At 36.7% G+C, this 15,609-nt stretch overlaps 1 protein-coding gene across 12 annotated transcripts; it reads right to left on the bottom strand.

Annotated features, from left to right (window-relative positions):
- Positions 1 to 532: 532 nt before the first annotated feature.
- Positions 533 to 8,799, bottom strand: LOC149198052 (uncharacterized). 12 transcript variants are annotated; one of them, XM_089406070.1, is made up of 9 exons: positions 8,652 to 8,799; positions 8,132 to 8,387; positions 7,496 to 7,689; positions 7,106 to 7,214; positions 6,821 to 6,969; positions 5,404 to 5,479; positions 4,840 to 5,033; positions 4,450 to 4,558; positions 4,042 to 4,313 (listed from the first exon to the last, which is right to left on the bottom strand). In XM_089406070.1, the coding sequence occupies exons 2-9, from the start codon at positions 8,297 to 8,299 to the stop codon at positions 4,179 to 4,181; spliced, it is 1,134 nt and encodes a 377-aa protein (XP_089262196.1). In that variant the 5' UTR covers positions 8,300 to 8,387; positions 8,652 to 8,799; the 3' UTR covers positions 4,042 to 4,178. The 12 variants fall into 12 exon arrangements, with proteins under 12 accessions (XP_089262202.1, XP_089262196.1, XP_089262195.1 ...); XM_089406069.1 differs by having other exon boundaries at positions 8,565 to 8,760; XM_089406076.1 differs by lacking the exon at positions 4,042 to 4,313 and adding an exon at positions 533 to 1,988 and having other exon boundaries at positions 8,132 to 8,759.
- Between the last annotated feature and the right edge of the window lie 6,810 nt (positions 8,800 to 15,609).

The following is a 15,609-nucleotide window of genomic DNA, read 5'->3' as shown; positions in this document are numbered from 1 at the left end:
ACGGGAGCATCAATGCACTCTCATCATCCCAAATAGAACAAATCCATTGAAAAGTAGCATAAAATATTGTTATCAAGCAGCAAAATCTGACCTTCATGATGACCTGTATATGCAGAAATGGTCCTCCTGTTTCCTCATTTCTTGTATTGAAACACACTGTTTTCAATTTAAAGAATGGGTATTTGCATATTAGATATGTTTGGGTTTGTACGTATATCTCATGTAATAAGGCACTGATGAATGCCCGTCACATAATGAAGCTCGAAAACCAGAAACGATGATGATCATTTCCCTTTTGAAAATGCTCCTTCTTTCACATTCAATAGAACATCAAGGTAGTTGCATGACTGACATGTTGTGGGAATCATATTACCACTATTGCTTTCAAGGCAAACGTTTCTTGAAACAGTACTAACAGATATCGTATATCTTTTTTAGTATAATCTGTAGAATTTTGAAACTTTTCCAACATTTCCTGTGAACTCTCATCAGGGAAAATAGATATGACAGATATTCATATAGAGATAAATTAGATCAACATCATGACATACAATTAGTCTCCTAAATTAAGAAAAAATATCATCCTGTACAAAGGTAACTATTCCATATACCATTATTGGCTCTGACTTTTAAGTTTTCACCTAAACTGAGAATCTTCCAATGCTAACATAAACAAAACAAAGGTAACATTTGTCATTCTGTATTGTTGTTATGTACAAAAGTGGTTTTGAGGGGAATATCAATGGAAGAAGGCTAAACACTACGTTTTTATCCTTTTCCAGTTTTCCATCAGCCAAATCGAGCCAGTCAATCTTTGTCAAAACTGCAAGTTTGAATCAGTAAATTTGTTCGTTTTAATATTCCTACTCAAAACCACTTTTGTAAAAATTAACATCTGATATGTGCATTTCCATCAAAACCAAAACGATTCTTGTTGGATTTAGACTACAGCATAGTAAAGTCAAAAGATTTCACTAAAGACAGGAATTACATCCTCCGCTGATATACATTTTCCCATTGTAGGTTCCACCATGATAAGTAAGTGACATGATTATAGACCCATTTCCTGCCTGTTGTCTGTCTTAAAACTGCATGCAACCTTTCATTTATGCCTGGATATATTTCATACTATTTTTTTCTTTATTGATTTTGTTATGAGAAGCTAAGGGTATGCATACTAAGTTTCCTTTATACCTACTCTGTCTTCTGCAAATTTTACATTTCCAGTTTATATGAATATAAAAGACGTTTTGGTTCTGGTAGATTCAAGATATTTGACTGTGATTAATATGCTTGACATTATACATTTTCGAAAATCTTCCCTTCATGGGTTAACATGATATACAAATTGAGGCTTGAGATTGTGTGAGACTGGAGAATGCATTGCACTCATGCAAATCTTCCTTGATGGATTTTGTGATGACAGGTACTGGGACATGCACATTTCCACAAAGGTATATACTAAGGAACCGCATTCCTCCTATCATTTGTTCTTTTTTCTGTTCTGCATCCATGTTTGAGCCCTGTAGCATCTTCATGATGCTTGCCTCCAATTGAAAAGATATGAAATGTGGATACACTCGAGTGATTGTAGCCACATCATGTATCTGTCAGTTGTCCAAAAAAGCCAAATTGTTCTAGAGTCACATGCCTTGATAGAGTTGCTTTGAGCCTGCTGGCAATGATTTTAGAAATCATTTTGTAGGTTGTGTTACATAATGATATGAGTCGAAAGTCAAAAAAGGTTGAGGGCTTCTCAGTATTTGGGATGAGTGCTACGAACATAACATTGGTCACCCCTGATATTTTGCATTTTGACCTAGATTCCTCTACCAATTCTATGAGCTCCCTTAACATAATGTCTTGAAAATGTAAGAAGAGCTCCGTCAAGCAACCACTTGGTCATGGACTCTTCTCCTTTGTCATCGATTTCAGAGTGCCCAACACCTCCTATTCAGTTATTGTCCTCTCCAAGTGTGCATTCTCCTCTGCATTTACCATGGAAAAAAATAAATCTATAAACTCTTTCTGGCAATAAAAACAAAGTCCTTCTCTGGCCTTACATAAACTACTAAAATAGTGGATCGCTTCCCCTTAATATCATTTTGTGAAGAAGGTATGCTACCTTCTTCGTCTTTGATGGGCAATATGACATTTTGTTTTTTTTCATGTGAGAAACAAATGCATGTGTCATCTATGATTAAAGGTTTTGTCTCATCCTTTGTCAATGAAAAACACAATTGCCTAATCTGGATTCCTAAGGTGATCGATATCTCAGATGATAAAATGAGAAATATATTTTACTTTTCAGTCCATGAATATATGTTAAGCACTTAAACACTTGAGCCCTGAGTATTAGTCAATCCTGGGGCACATATCATGAGTAGGGTACATGCCCTGTGTGTCCAACTGATGTGGCCAATGGTTAATGTCCCCATATGTTGTCATTTGTCAATTATTTTCAAACTATCAATAGTTGGATCTTAATGCACTATGTATGATCTATGGTGTATTCTTGCACATTTTATGTGTTATAATTCTTTGTTTTATTTCTATTATTTGCACACGTACACACATCATCGGAAATAAATCGCTAGGATACTCCCAGACACTTTTCCCCATTCTAAGCATGCCTGACTTTGTGGGAATCAAACTTGGGACTTCCACAGTCTGTTGGAGTACTAATAATGTCCTGGCAATACTGGCACCAACCCATTGAACTATATATATATAGAGAGAGAGAGAGGGAGAGTGACCTTCAATGGAATTCTTTTCTTTGATATGCTTTGCACTATTGCAGATAGATTATAGTTGGTGGTTCAGAACCCGTTTGCTTTCAAATATAATTTCCCGTTGGTGCAATATCTGATTACAGAGCTAGTTGGATCAAGATGAATCCAAGCCTCTCACTGGATGAGAAATGGTGGTTACAATTTCAGCCTGACTTTCAAGGGAAGATCAATTTTGGTTGTGACTCTTTGTACAGTAGGAAATTGAGCATCACTGAAGCTCAATTACCTGCATGTACAGACTCAGATTTGAGTAATTGTTCCAATGGACAAACATGTGGACAAAGCAAAAATGATACATGCTGCCCACGGGAAGTGAATGAGGAAAACTCTGCCTTTAACAAAGTCAAGAAAGTGAATGGAAGTAAAGATCATACAGCTTCAGCTGTTGATGGTTGTCAAGATCAGGCATGGACAATGGATAAGTTGATGGATGGTACTGGGCTTGAAGGTTCCATAAACCACTATCTGAACTGTACAAATGCAAAATCTTATGAGAAGGGTGGAATTAGGTGGTATAGAGCTGATCAAAGGGAGCTTGCAAAATTGTGATCTGGCACGGGAGTGCACCTTTTAAAAGCAGTGACAAATTTAAAGAGATGGACATGTCTAAATCCAAAGATGCAGTTTTTTCAACTTCTGTTGGCAGGTTCAAATCTCCATATCAAGAAGAGAAGGGCTTGAACTCCTTGTTACTTTATGGCCATTCACCCTCAACTTCAGAAGCCACCGAATCAGAAGTTGCCCATAAATCATCCTCCACTGATTACCGAGAGAGAATCATTAGGTGAGTTTGGTTGCCCCATGATGTCTCATAAAATACTATTTTTCAAAGGTGCGTAAAATATACTTGATAAGGAGGGGCATTTTGTCTTTGTAATTCTTGTTCTTTGCAAAAGCTAATGTGTATATTTACAAAAAATCTCTTTAACAGAACGTCAACAAAAGTCCATGATAAATTGGCAAACTTTATTGGCACATCCATTCAATGTCCACTTTTTTAAATATTCTGGGTTGCCATACAATTTTCAGTTCCTTTTGAGTCTTAGAGAGTTTATAAACATGCAATACATGGAGAACCCTGCATTAAAGATATAGTGATAACCATAACATGAAGGTGTCATTGACAAAGGCTTCTTGCTAATAAATCTGGGTATTGGTAATTTATTCTTATTTTCTTGGTGGCTCAAGCTAGTCATTATTGTTTGGCAGATACAATCGCAGGTTAACCAGCTCCGATGGAGAAACAGAATATCTGGAAGCTGATTATACCAGGAAGTCAGACTTATTGGATGCTCTTCGACATTCACAGACTCGGGCTACAGAAGCTGAGAAAACATCATATAACAGTTTTCTGAATTAAATTTCATTAATTCATTTAGAAATTGATTATACAGATATTTCATGTCTACAGAATATCTTCCTAAAAACATATAGAACACATAACTTGTAAGTAGGAGCAAAATGTATTCTGCCTTCATTCCATCCTTTGAATACATGTCCTGCTCTCTGCTCAATTTGAAGCTGTCGTAGAGCATCTCAGAATTGATTTATTTCCAGAAAATTTCTAAAAGGAAAATCAATTTCCAAGGTTCAAATCAAAGTCTAGTTGAACTGAACAACTGCGACATAATATTTAGTATCAATTATGTGTATCTACCTGATCTTTCTCTAACAGAGCCTCCCAGTCATTCTTCTTTACCAGCTCTCTAGTATCACCATAGCAAAGAGCAATGCGATAATTCAAATCCCCAAGCCAAATAACTCGACTGTGAAATGGAATCATAAGATCAAATTAGATAATCAGCATGCCACAGAAATCCAATACAATCCATGAGAACATATTATTGGAAGTTCTATTCAAAAAACTTCCCAACTGGAAAATTTAGTCTTCACCCATAAAGGAATAACCAAATTCCCCTTCTCTTTTTTCTTAACTGCAGGTGTGCCTAGTAATGTATTATCATATATGAAGATGGATAAAAACAGCTATAGATTTAAAGTAATATATATGTATTACAATGTGTAAAGATGCTAATTTAAAACTTACTCATGCTCCAAAATGCTTTCTGGTGTTTTCTCCCCTGAAAACTTGGGAATTGGTGGAAAGTGTGTCTTCTTTAAAATTTCCATAACATCAGAATTCCTCCGTATCTCATCACCTTCCTTCTCACCAGAGCTCAAATGAGAACATACAAAACAGAAGCTTGTCTGATAGAGCGACATGCTAATAGAGATGGAACCCTGAAAGCGAGTGTAATCGCAATCAAAGAATTGATCAGAGAAAAAAAAGTGTTCCATAATAGATAGTGCCATTAAGTGGCCCTTCGTAGAGCTTTTGACAATGTCCTATGAGACGCAATATGAGGAGATGCTGTGTATAGGCTGTCAAGATACTGCTTTGTGGAAATTTATCCTAGGGTTTTCCAGAATTATTTCAATCAAGAATGGATCAGGGCTTAGTCCTCTGTTTGGAAAATTGCTTTTCTTTGTAATTTAGTATATAGACATAATTTTAGAATGAAAGTAAAATTATGGCAGCAAGCTATGCAAATAACAGCTGAAGCAGAAGCATTAGAAACAAATAAATAGTGAACAGAGTATCTTTTCTCACCTTGTTGCCAAGGTAACCCATTAGGCCTCGTCCAATGCATGAGGCCTTCAAATATCGAACATGTTGTCTCAAATCACTACGTACCCAAACACACAGAAAAATTCCAGCCAAACGATAGTGGGCATCTATTAAAGAGGACTGAGAGAGCTTAAAAATTAAAGAGGACTGAGAGTTCACAGGAAATGTTGGAAAAGTTTCGAAATTCTACAGATTAGACTAAAAAAGATATACGATATCTGTTAGTACTGTTTCAAGAAACGTTTGCCTTGAAAGCAATAGTGGTAATATGATTCCCACAACATGTCAGTCATGCAACTACCTTGATGTTCTATTGAATGTGAAAGAAGGAGCATTTTCAAAAGGGAAATGATCATCATCGTTTCTGGTTTTCGAGCTTCATTATGTGACGGGCATTCATCAGTGCCTTATTACATGAGATATACGTACAAACCCAAACATATCTAATTTGCAAATACCCATTCTTTAAACTGAAAACAGTGTGTTTCAATACAAGAAATGAGGAAATAGGAGGACCATTTCTGCATATACAGGTCATCATGAAGGTCAGATTTTGCTGCTTGATAACAATATTTTATGCTACCTTTCAATGGATTTGTTCTATTTGGGATGATGAGAAACAAGGTTCAGGTGCCAAAGAAACAGAGCAGAGGAAGCAATGGTTATTATACACTAATATATAAAATCTTTTTGAAAACAAATATCTATGTGCCATTTTGAGATTCCATTGCTCAAATTCCTTTTAGGTCCCTGAAAATGGAAGTTGCTAGATCCATACAAACAGAAATTCAAACAAATGGATCTAGCATGAAACTTGACGTTGGGAAATGCAAGAGGAAGTATCTAAAGGTTCTAATACTTTGCAAACCACAAAACCTCTGTAAACTGATCACCGGAGTCTCCAGAAAGCATTCATGAAAGAATTGTTATGATTAGAGCTAGATCATAGAAAGAGGAGGCTTCTATTTTCTCTCAACCCTTCCTGCTGAGGCTTTTCTAGGTCTTTATCCCAAGAACATAACTAAATCATATTCTTCAAATATGCTTGAGTGAAAAAAGGTAAAGCTGGAGCCAAGTACAACTTATATAAACAGTGTTCTAAAACAAATGTCACAATAAAACTATAATTCTCTAAGAGGCCAGGAGAATTCCAACTCCCGTTTTTAGTGGGCACTGGTAACTGCAATGGAGATAATGCAGAGGCAGGCAATCTGCTTTCTAAGCGATAGATTGCAAGTACTGACTTCAAGCTCATATCTTTTATGAGGTTAAACTCACTTTCCATCTGATGTGACCAACCTCAAAAATTTTGTAAAATCTGACAACTTATGGAGAACTGATTTCAATCAAATCAACAGTGATAGATGGAAACCACAGAACTGCATTACCTCATACTTACCATGCTGGAGTGCGGCGCCTTTTTCTTGATTTCAAATGTTCTCCAGCATAGCAGTCTGAATTTTTGTGGTACTTGTAAGTAGGAGCAAAATGTATTCTGCCTTCATTCCATCCTTTGAATACATGTCCTGCTCTCTGCTCAATTTGAAGCTGTCGTAGAGCATCTCAGAATTGATTTATTTCCAGAAAATTTCTAAAAGGAAAATCAATTTCCAAGGTTCAAATCAAAGTCTAGTTGAACTGAACAACTGCGACATAATATTTAGTATCAATTATGTGTATCTACCTGATCTTTCTCTAACAGAGCCTCCCAGTCATTCTTCTTTACCAGCTCTCTAGTATCACCACAGCAAAGAGCAATGCGATAATTCAAATCCCCAAGCCAAATAACTCGACTATGAAATGGAATCATAAGATCAAATTATATAATCAGCATGCCACAGAAATCCAATACAATCCATGAGAACATATTATTGGAAGTTCTATTCAAAAAACTTCCCAACTGGAAAATTTAGTCTTCACCCATAAAGGAATAACCAAATTCCCCTTCTCTTTTTTCTTAACTGCAGGTGTGCCTAGTAATGTATTATCATATATGAAGATAGATAAAAACAACTATAGATTTAAAGTAATATATATGTATTACAATGTGTAAAGATGCTAATTTAAAACTTACTCATGCTCCAAAATGCTTTCTGGTGTTTTCTCCCCTGAAAACTTGGGAATTGGTGGAAAGTGTGTCTTCTTTAAAATTTCCATAACATCAGAATTCCTTCGTATCTCATCACCTTCCTTCTCACCAGAGCTCAAATGAGAACATACAAAACAGAAGCTTGTCTGATAGAGCGACATGCTAATAGAGATGGAACCCTGAAAGCGAGTGTAATCGCAATCAAAGAATTAGTGTTCCATAATAGATAGTGCCATTAAGTGGCCCTTCGTAGAGCTTTTGACAATGTCTATGAGACGCAATATGAGGAGATGCTGTGTATAGGCTGTCAAGATACTGCTTTGTGCAAATTTATCCTAGGGTTTTCCAGAATTATTTCAATCAAGAATGGATCAGGGCATGATCTGCTCATCAATGCGGGAATCAGTGGTCTTCTTTGATAATTCCCGCAGAACATACTTTATTCCTTTAAAGGAAGTGCAGAACATACTTTATTCCTTTAAAGGAAGTGCTTCTAATATGTATGACACTCATTTTAGATACTACTGACTTTCAGCAGCTGTGAAAATCTTTTACAGGTTTTCAAATTAAACAATAAGAAATTCTTTGAATAAATAAAAATTACGACAATGAATGGCATACCTCGAAAAATATTCCAAATAGAGTGGAAGGAATCTGTCTGCCGGACTCTCCTGCTTCCACGTTGAGGGAAATCGTCTGGTTCTCCTGCTGCGCACCAACTCCAAGCACAGCGCACCATATGACAACAAAGGTCATCAAATGCCTCAGAATTCCATACATTTCTTCCATGTTCAGATTTTAACGAGCAATAATAGCAAGAACACACACGCCAGAACAAAGCCGAGAAGCTTGAAACTCAGTTCAACTCGTAAAGTGCCTGACCACAGAATTGATACAAATACAGCGATCTTAGCATTCAGACAACCTTATACACGAAAATATGTCTATTCAGGGCCTCAAATTACAAAACAGACACTCGAAATACAATCTTCAAAGATTTCGAAGGTTTCCGTGTTAAATCCGTCTACACTTCTTTAATGAAGCTGTTACTTACAACCGCATTCCCTGAAATTGAGAACAGACATCTAAACCCTATCGAATGCAGAGGGAGGAGTGAGTTTGTGCAGACAGGTGTATGCACCTGGACTTGGGATTGTGCTGCACCCAAGTGGTGTACTGGAACTCCCGCGTAAAATGGGTAAAACTGACTGTGAAATCGGCTGCAGAAACCACTCACTCCGCCAGGTGTAAGTCTGATAATTAAGCCTAAACAAATACGAAGCAAATTGCCATCCTGCCAGGTGTCAGCGTCAGAAGGAGTAGGACGACGAAAGGTCCCTTTCAAAGGAAGGCCTATCGGCCTAATTATTCTACATAGATTGTGAAGAGGAAGAAGAAAAGGAGCAAGAAAGGTCAAAAGAAGAGGATATACTCCAGGAACAAAACCTAGATAAAGAAGAAATGAATCCAACCATATCTTGTAGTGCATTGGCTAGAATTACCACTCCTCAAACCATCAAGATAGAAGGACAAATCAAGAAGACAAACGTAATAGTGTTGATTGATTCAGGAAGTAACCACAATTTTATTCATTGTAAGATAGCAAAAGAATTGAATTGCTTCCTATATCCAGCACCAAAGTGTCAAGTGATGGTTGCAAATGGAGGAATGATAAATTGCTCTCGAAAGTGCCATAATATCAAGCTATCCATGGGAGAATATGTATTGACTAGCTCAATGATTTCCATTCCAATGGGAGGTGATGATGTTGTACTAGGAGTCCAATGGCTACAATCCTTGGGTACAATAGCTTTTAATTTTCAAGAACTTTTCATGAAATTTTCTGCGGAAGGAAAGGAAGTTGAATTAAGGGGTATTGCAGGGAAACCGGGAAAGATAATCAACTCTAAGGATATGACAAAGCTTCTAAAAAAGGAACAAAGAGGTGTAATTGCACAATTATGTTCGCTAGATGCTTCCACATTGGAATCATCTATTTCTCCAGATCTCCAAAAAGTCTTGGACAATCATTCCAAGGTATTTGAGACTCCCAAAGGTCTCCCACATATTCGTGATCATGATCATGCTATTCATCTGATTCCAGGAAGTGTTCCTCCAAACATCAGGCTATACAGATATCCCTATGCCCAAAAGAGTGAAATTGAACGTATGGTTGTAGAAATGCTAGAAGCTGGTATAATTCAACCTAGTCAAAGTTCTTTCTCTACTCTAGTAGTATTGGTGCACAAGAAGGATGGATCATGGTGCATGTGTCTGGATTATAGGGAGCTCAACAAGCTCACTATTAAAGATAAGTTTCCCATTCCTGTCATTGATGAATTACTGGATGAATTGCATGGATCAATTTACTTCACCAAGTTGGATCTTCATTCAGGATATCATCAAATCATAATGAATACTGAAGACATTTCGAAAATAGCATTTAGAACTCATGAGGGTCATTATGAATTTTTGGTCATGCCTTTTGGCCTTACCAATGCACCTTCTACATTTCAAGGTTTGATGAATTCCATTTTCAAACCCACCCTTAGAAAATTTGTGTTAGTATTTTTTGATGATATACTAATCTACAACAAGTCTCGGAAGGATCATGTTGAACATGTTGACAGGGTGCTACAACTATTGGAGGAGAAACAATTATATGCAAAGAGATCCAAATGTTTCTTTGAAGTACAAGAGGCAGAATATCTGGGTCATATTGTATATCATGAAAGAGTTAAGGTAGACCCTAGCAAAATTAAAGCCATTAAGGAATGGAAAATCCCCACATCCATAAAGCATCTGCAAGGATTTCTCGGGTTGACAGGGTATTATCGCAAGTTTGTTAAGAATTATGGGAGAATAGCTACACCTATAACAACATTATTGAAGAAAGATGGCATTTCATGGAGTCCAGAAAAAACAAAGGCCTTTGAACATCTTAAAGAGGCAATGTGCTAAGCACCAGTCTTAGCTACACCATACTTCACAAAAACCTTTATTGTGGAATGTGATGCTTTGGGAAATGGAATTGGTGTTGTTTTAATGCAATATGAAAGACCCATTGCTTTTGAAAGTCATCCAATCAAGGGAAATGTTTTACACAAAGCTATTTATGAGAAGGAAATGTTGGCAATACTACATGCACTTAAGAAATGGCGACCCTACCTAATGGGAAGACACTTCAAGGGAAAAACATATCATGATAGCCTTAAATACTTTTTAGAACAAAGATTATCCTCTGGAGAGCAACAAAAGTGGGTCACAAAGATGTTGGGTTATTATCCAACCAGATTGGATAAACGAAGCAAGGGAAGAATGGAAGAATGATGAAGAAGTGTGGGCACTTATTCGAAAGTTACAACAAGATTCTAGTACATCTGATACATTTAGCTGGAAAAATGATTCATTATGGTACAAAGATCGCTTATACCTCTGTAAGAATTCCCAACTGAAACAAAATATTCTTATGGAATTGCACACTTCTCCCTTAGGAGGGCACTCAGGATTTTTAAAAACTTACCACAGGGTTAAGAAGGAATTTTCTTGGGATGGCCTTAAATCGGATATTCAAAAGTTTGTGGTGGAATGTTTGGTTTGCCAACAAAATAAGGTTGAAACAATTAAGACCCCGAGTCTATTACAACCTTTATCCATTCCAAGCCAACGTTGGGAGGAGGTTTCAATGGATTTTATCATAGGTTTACCCAACTCTGAGGGAAAGAGTGTCATCATGGTGGTAGTTGACAGACTTACCAAGTATGCACACTTTTTCGCATTATCACATCCACTTAAAGCCAGTACAGTTTCTACCGAATTTATGGAAACAATTCAAAAGCTACAAGGAAACCCAAAGATTATTGTAAGTGACAGAGATCCCATTTTCACTGGAAATTTTTGGACATAATTATTTTCCTGTCTTGGTACTCAGTTAGCTCATAGCTCATCCTATCATCCTCAATCTGATGGGCAAACTGAGATAGTAAACAAATGTTTGGAAGGATATCTTCGTTGCTTTGTATATGATAAACAAACACAATGGGTCAAATGGTTGCCTCAGGCTGAATGGTGGTATAACACTTCCTTCCATACGGCAACAAAATGACCCCATTTATGGCACTTTATGGATATCAGCCACCATCCATCACATCATATTTAAGAGAAAATTCTTAGGTTCAAGAAGTGGAACATCACATCGAACATCAACAACAAGTCCTCCAACTCTTAAAGGATAACCTTGTGTTGGCATAGAATAGAATGAAACAACAGGCAGATAAACATCACAGTTAAAGAAGTTTTGATGTAGGTGATTGGGTATTCCTACGGCTATAACCATATAAACAAATGTCCCTAAAGCAAGCTAAGAAGGATAATAAATTATCACCAAAGTATTATGGTCCATACAAGGTGTTGCAAAAGATTGGTACTATGGCATACAAATTGGAGCTTCCTGCAACTTCTCGAGTGCACCCAGTTTTCCATGTTTCATGCTTAAAGAAGGTTATAGGCGACAAGCTCCCAGTTCAAACAATATTGTCAGAACTTGACGAGGAAGGAAAAATTATATTGGAACCAGAAGCAGTCACAGAAGCAAGAACTCGACAGCTACGAAATCGATCAATTTCAGAGTATCTCATCAAGTGGAAGAGCTTATCCGTTGAAGATTCCACATGGGAGGATGAGAATTTTATACAGAAGCATCCATAACTACTCAAGCGTTGAGGAAAACACTTTATGAAGGAGAGGGGCATGTTAGGTCCCTATAATACTAATGATTACCCCATTACTATTGTAGTTGTATCCCTTATTAATATAGTTGTGCCCCTATTGTCCCCATATTGTTATTACTATGCCCCATAGAATCCCTCTATTGTTATTTTTGTGGCTTTATATTATTATTGTTAGGTCGACTGGGTTATATTGTGACTCCTTAGACTCCTATATATAGAAAGGAGGTTTTTTCATTTGAATCATCTAAGAATTTTTCATTTATGTAATGTAAAGGAGGTTGCCCCCTCGAAGATGCTAAATTATAAGGCATTGATCTATATTTTCTATCTTTTTGTGAGCTGGTTTCATAACACCATCACTAGATCAATCATCCACCTCGCCACTCCAGATCTTGATTCACACAGGTTGAGGATCTTCATCTTCCTCTACCCAATCACCTTCAACCACTACTACTCCCTCCCCTAGTCACATACCAATAATGGCATAGAATCCTCCAAGGCCATGGATAAACCCAGGAGCTACTAGGATGGTTGGGCCTTTGCATCAATTACCAGCACATCCAGAGAAATGGTTGCCCAAATTCAATCCTCATAATGGCCTATTAGCTGAGGAACATTTTATCACCCTAAAATTTTTGTTTCTAAGCTTTGGAAAGTTTGCCTTGTTTCTAGTCATAGTCTTATAGGTTTTGAATCATCTCATCTCAATAAGTGTCATTCTCTTTTCCAAAAAAAAAGTTTACAGCCTCATTCCATTTCCTAGAAGCCTCACCATGTGTTTTGACATCAGTATGATTCCAAAGGATTGATGTTAGTCTTGGTCTAGTCTTTCCATGGTTGTTTTAGAGTCTAAGATCTAAAAGAGAGTCTTTTTGGTATGGTCAAATAGGTTCAATACTCTGTTCTTGCCTATCATTGGTCCCACATCACACATAAGTTCCATGTGTCAAACTTGTGTCAAGGTTTTCGTAGTGCAAAACTCACTCTAGGTGTTTTCGTAGCGCAAAACCCAGAATTTGCATTGGCTGCGCTATGAAATCGGGGATTCTGAACTAGGAGTTTTCGTAGCGCGCTACGAAACCCCTAAAGCAGCCTGTTTCAGCATAAAAGACTCTGTTTTTTGCTTTTACTAGTCAACTTCCAGAAGGGTTCCTAAGCAGCTGAGAACTAAATTTTCAAAATTGAAAGAGAATTTTCTTCCTAACATACCTAACTACAAAAAACTCTTTCAGTTTCTTCAAATTCATTTTGAGGTGGGAGGAATTTATGGTTACACTTGCGCTACGAAACTGCTGAAACTCAAGCTTTGTCTTCTGGTTTGAGCAGTCTTTTTCAAGATCAGTTTTTGGTCACAGGAAATGGTATTTTGGAATTTTGAAGGAGGTTTCTATTCATAAACTCTCTAGCTACAATAACCTATCTCAATTTATTCATAAGTGTTTTCAGTTGGGAGATACTAAGCTTTCTTTGAAACCCTAATTTCAGAGAACAGATTTTTCCTGTTTTACATGTGTTTTTCAAGGACAAATTCTGGATAGATGGAGAAGTTTTTTAAAAAGCCAAGAGAGGCGTTTGTTCTAGACAGAATCCAATACAAAAACCTCCCTCATTTTCCTAAAATATGTCATGGATGAGAAGATAAAGGCTTTGTCCCACGTGCCAATTTTCAAGGATCCTAAACCTAAAAACAGGGAAACATGTTCCCTAATTTCTAGGTTTTATAATCAGTAGTAAGATGAAAACGTGGGAGGCTTCATAAAATTTTACCTCGTGAGGTTGTAGCTGTCAAAGAATGCTTTCAATGTTTAGATAAGGTTGTTGTAATCATAATAAGGAGTTACACTCCTAGTTGTATTAGGTCACTAGCACTGCTAGTTAACAGCTAGTTCTAATTAATGGTTTGTTTTATGGTTAGAATAGGTGTCACTCATAGAAAATTCAAATTCTCTTGATGAGGAATGAAGGAATACATGTTTTAAATGCTATATATAAAGCAAGAATTTGAATTAGCAAAGGGTTGGAGAATTTTTGGCTCAACTGCTACTCTATGTGCAGACTGTGTATATTTTTAGCCTAATGCGGAATTTCTACTTAGACAACTCAAGATTCATGAAGAGTTCTTGTATGTTATTGTTTTTATGGAATCTTCCAATACTTACATTGCAGTGGTGTTTACTTATGATACTCAGAATTCATCAATAATGCTCTGACTTCCTTCATAGATAAACTAACTGTGTTTCACTGTTTTATATTTGCATTTCTGCAATTGAACTCTATAATGCCTTGACTTCCATGCTAGGTAGAATGTTTTGGCTTCACTACTCAGGATTCAAAGAGATTTTTTAATGTCCTATTGTCTCATGGCTTTCCTCTTTCACTTACTTGCAGTGGTATGAATACATGTTACTTAGAACTCATCAATGATGCTCTAACTTCCTTCATGTATTTATAAACTGTGTTTCCTTGCATTGTATCTTTGTTTTGTTGATATATAAAAACTCTCTATGCCCTGACTTCATGTTAAGCTGATCTTGCTGTGGTACTCAAACATACTTTGACTCCATAGCCCAATGGTAGCCAGCCTTCTTCTTTCAACCTATAAACATATACAATCACAAACCATAGAGTTAGCCATCTATCTTATTCTTTAATCAAAATCATTAACCCTTTGAGAGAGCCCTCTCAGGCTGAGGAGGCTAAGCCTTAGCTAAAAGATTGGTTTGAAATAGTTACACTGAGATAGTCTGATCAGCAGCCTATCAGGTTCCTATTTTGGTGCATCTACCGGGAGTCTGAAGATTAATCATTCCCGAAATCAAGAAGCTGAACTTCTGAAGGTAGAAAGAGCTCAGAAATCTTTCGAGGTTGCAAAACTACCTTGGCGACTCCATTGTTGAAGAATTAAAAATTCATAGATTCATGGTGATTCCACTGGAGTTATGAAGAACTCAGATGCTACCATTCTTATTTCAAGGTATGCATGCATAATTTTTTCAGGAATTCATGGTTTCCCAAATCATTTTCCCAAGGATACATATTTTCTAAGGAATGGTCCAAAATTCAATGGAGAAGATTTGAGTTTAACTTTGAAGCATATATCAGATTTTTGTGATTTTACCGAGCTTCTTAGAGTCAAACATGAGGATGTTTGCATTATGTTGTTCTATGATTCATTTCAAGGGAAATGTAAACACTGGATTGAAAGCTTTCCTACCAAATCTATCAAGTCATTTGAAGACTTTTGGCTTATGTTTTTGGAGGAATGGATAGATAGAACAGAGTTAGTGGCAAACTCTCCTTCAATTCAGGGTTTCAAACAATGGAATGATGATCATATTAATGAAGAAATAGATGAAAATTTTTCTTTGT

Source organism: Pinus tabuliformis, chromosome 2_2 (genome assembly GCF_031772625.1).
Source record: "Pinus tabuliformis cultivar Carrire ecotype Pingquan chromosome 2_2, CPIR1, whole genome shotgun sequence".
Taxonomy (NCBI): Eukaryota; Viridiplantae; Streptophyta; class Pinopsida; order Pinales; family Pinaceae; genus Pinus; species Pinus tabuliformis.
The sequence above is the reverse complement of the archived record's forward strand: the minus strand, read 5'-3'. Positions and strand labels throughout refer to the sequence as shown.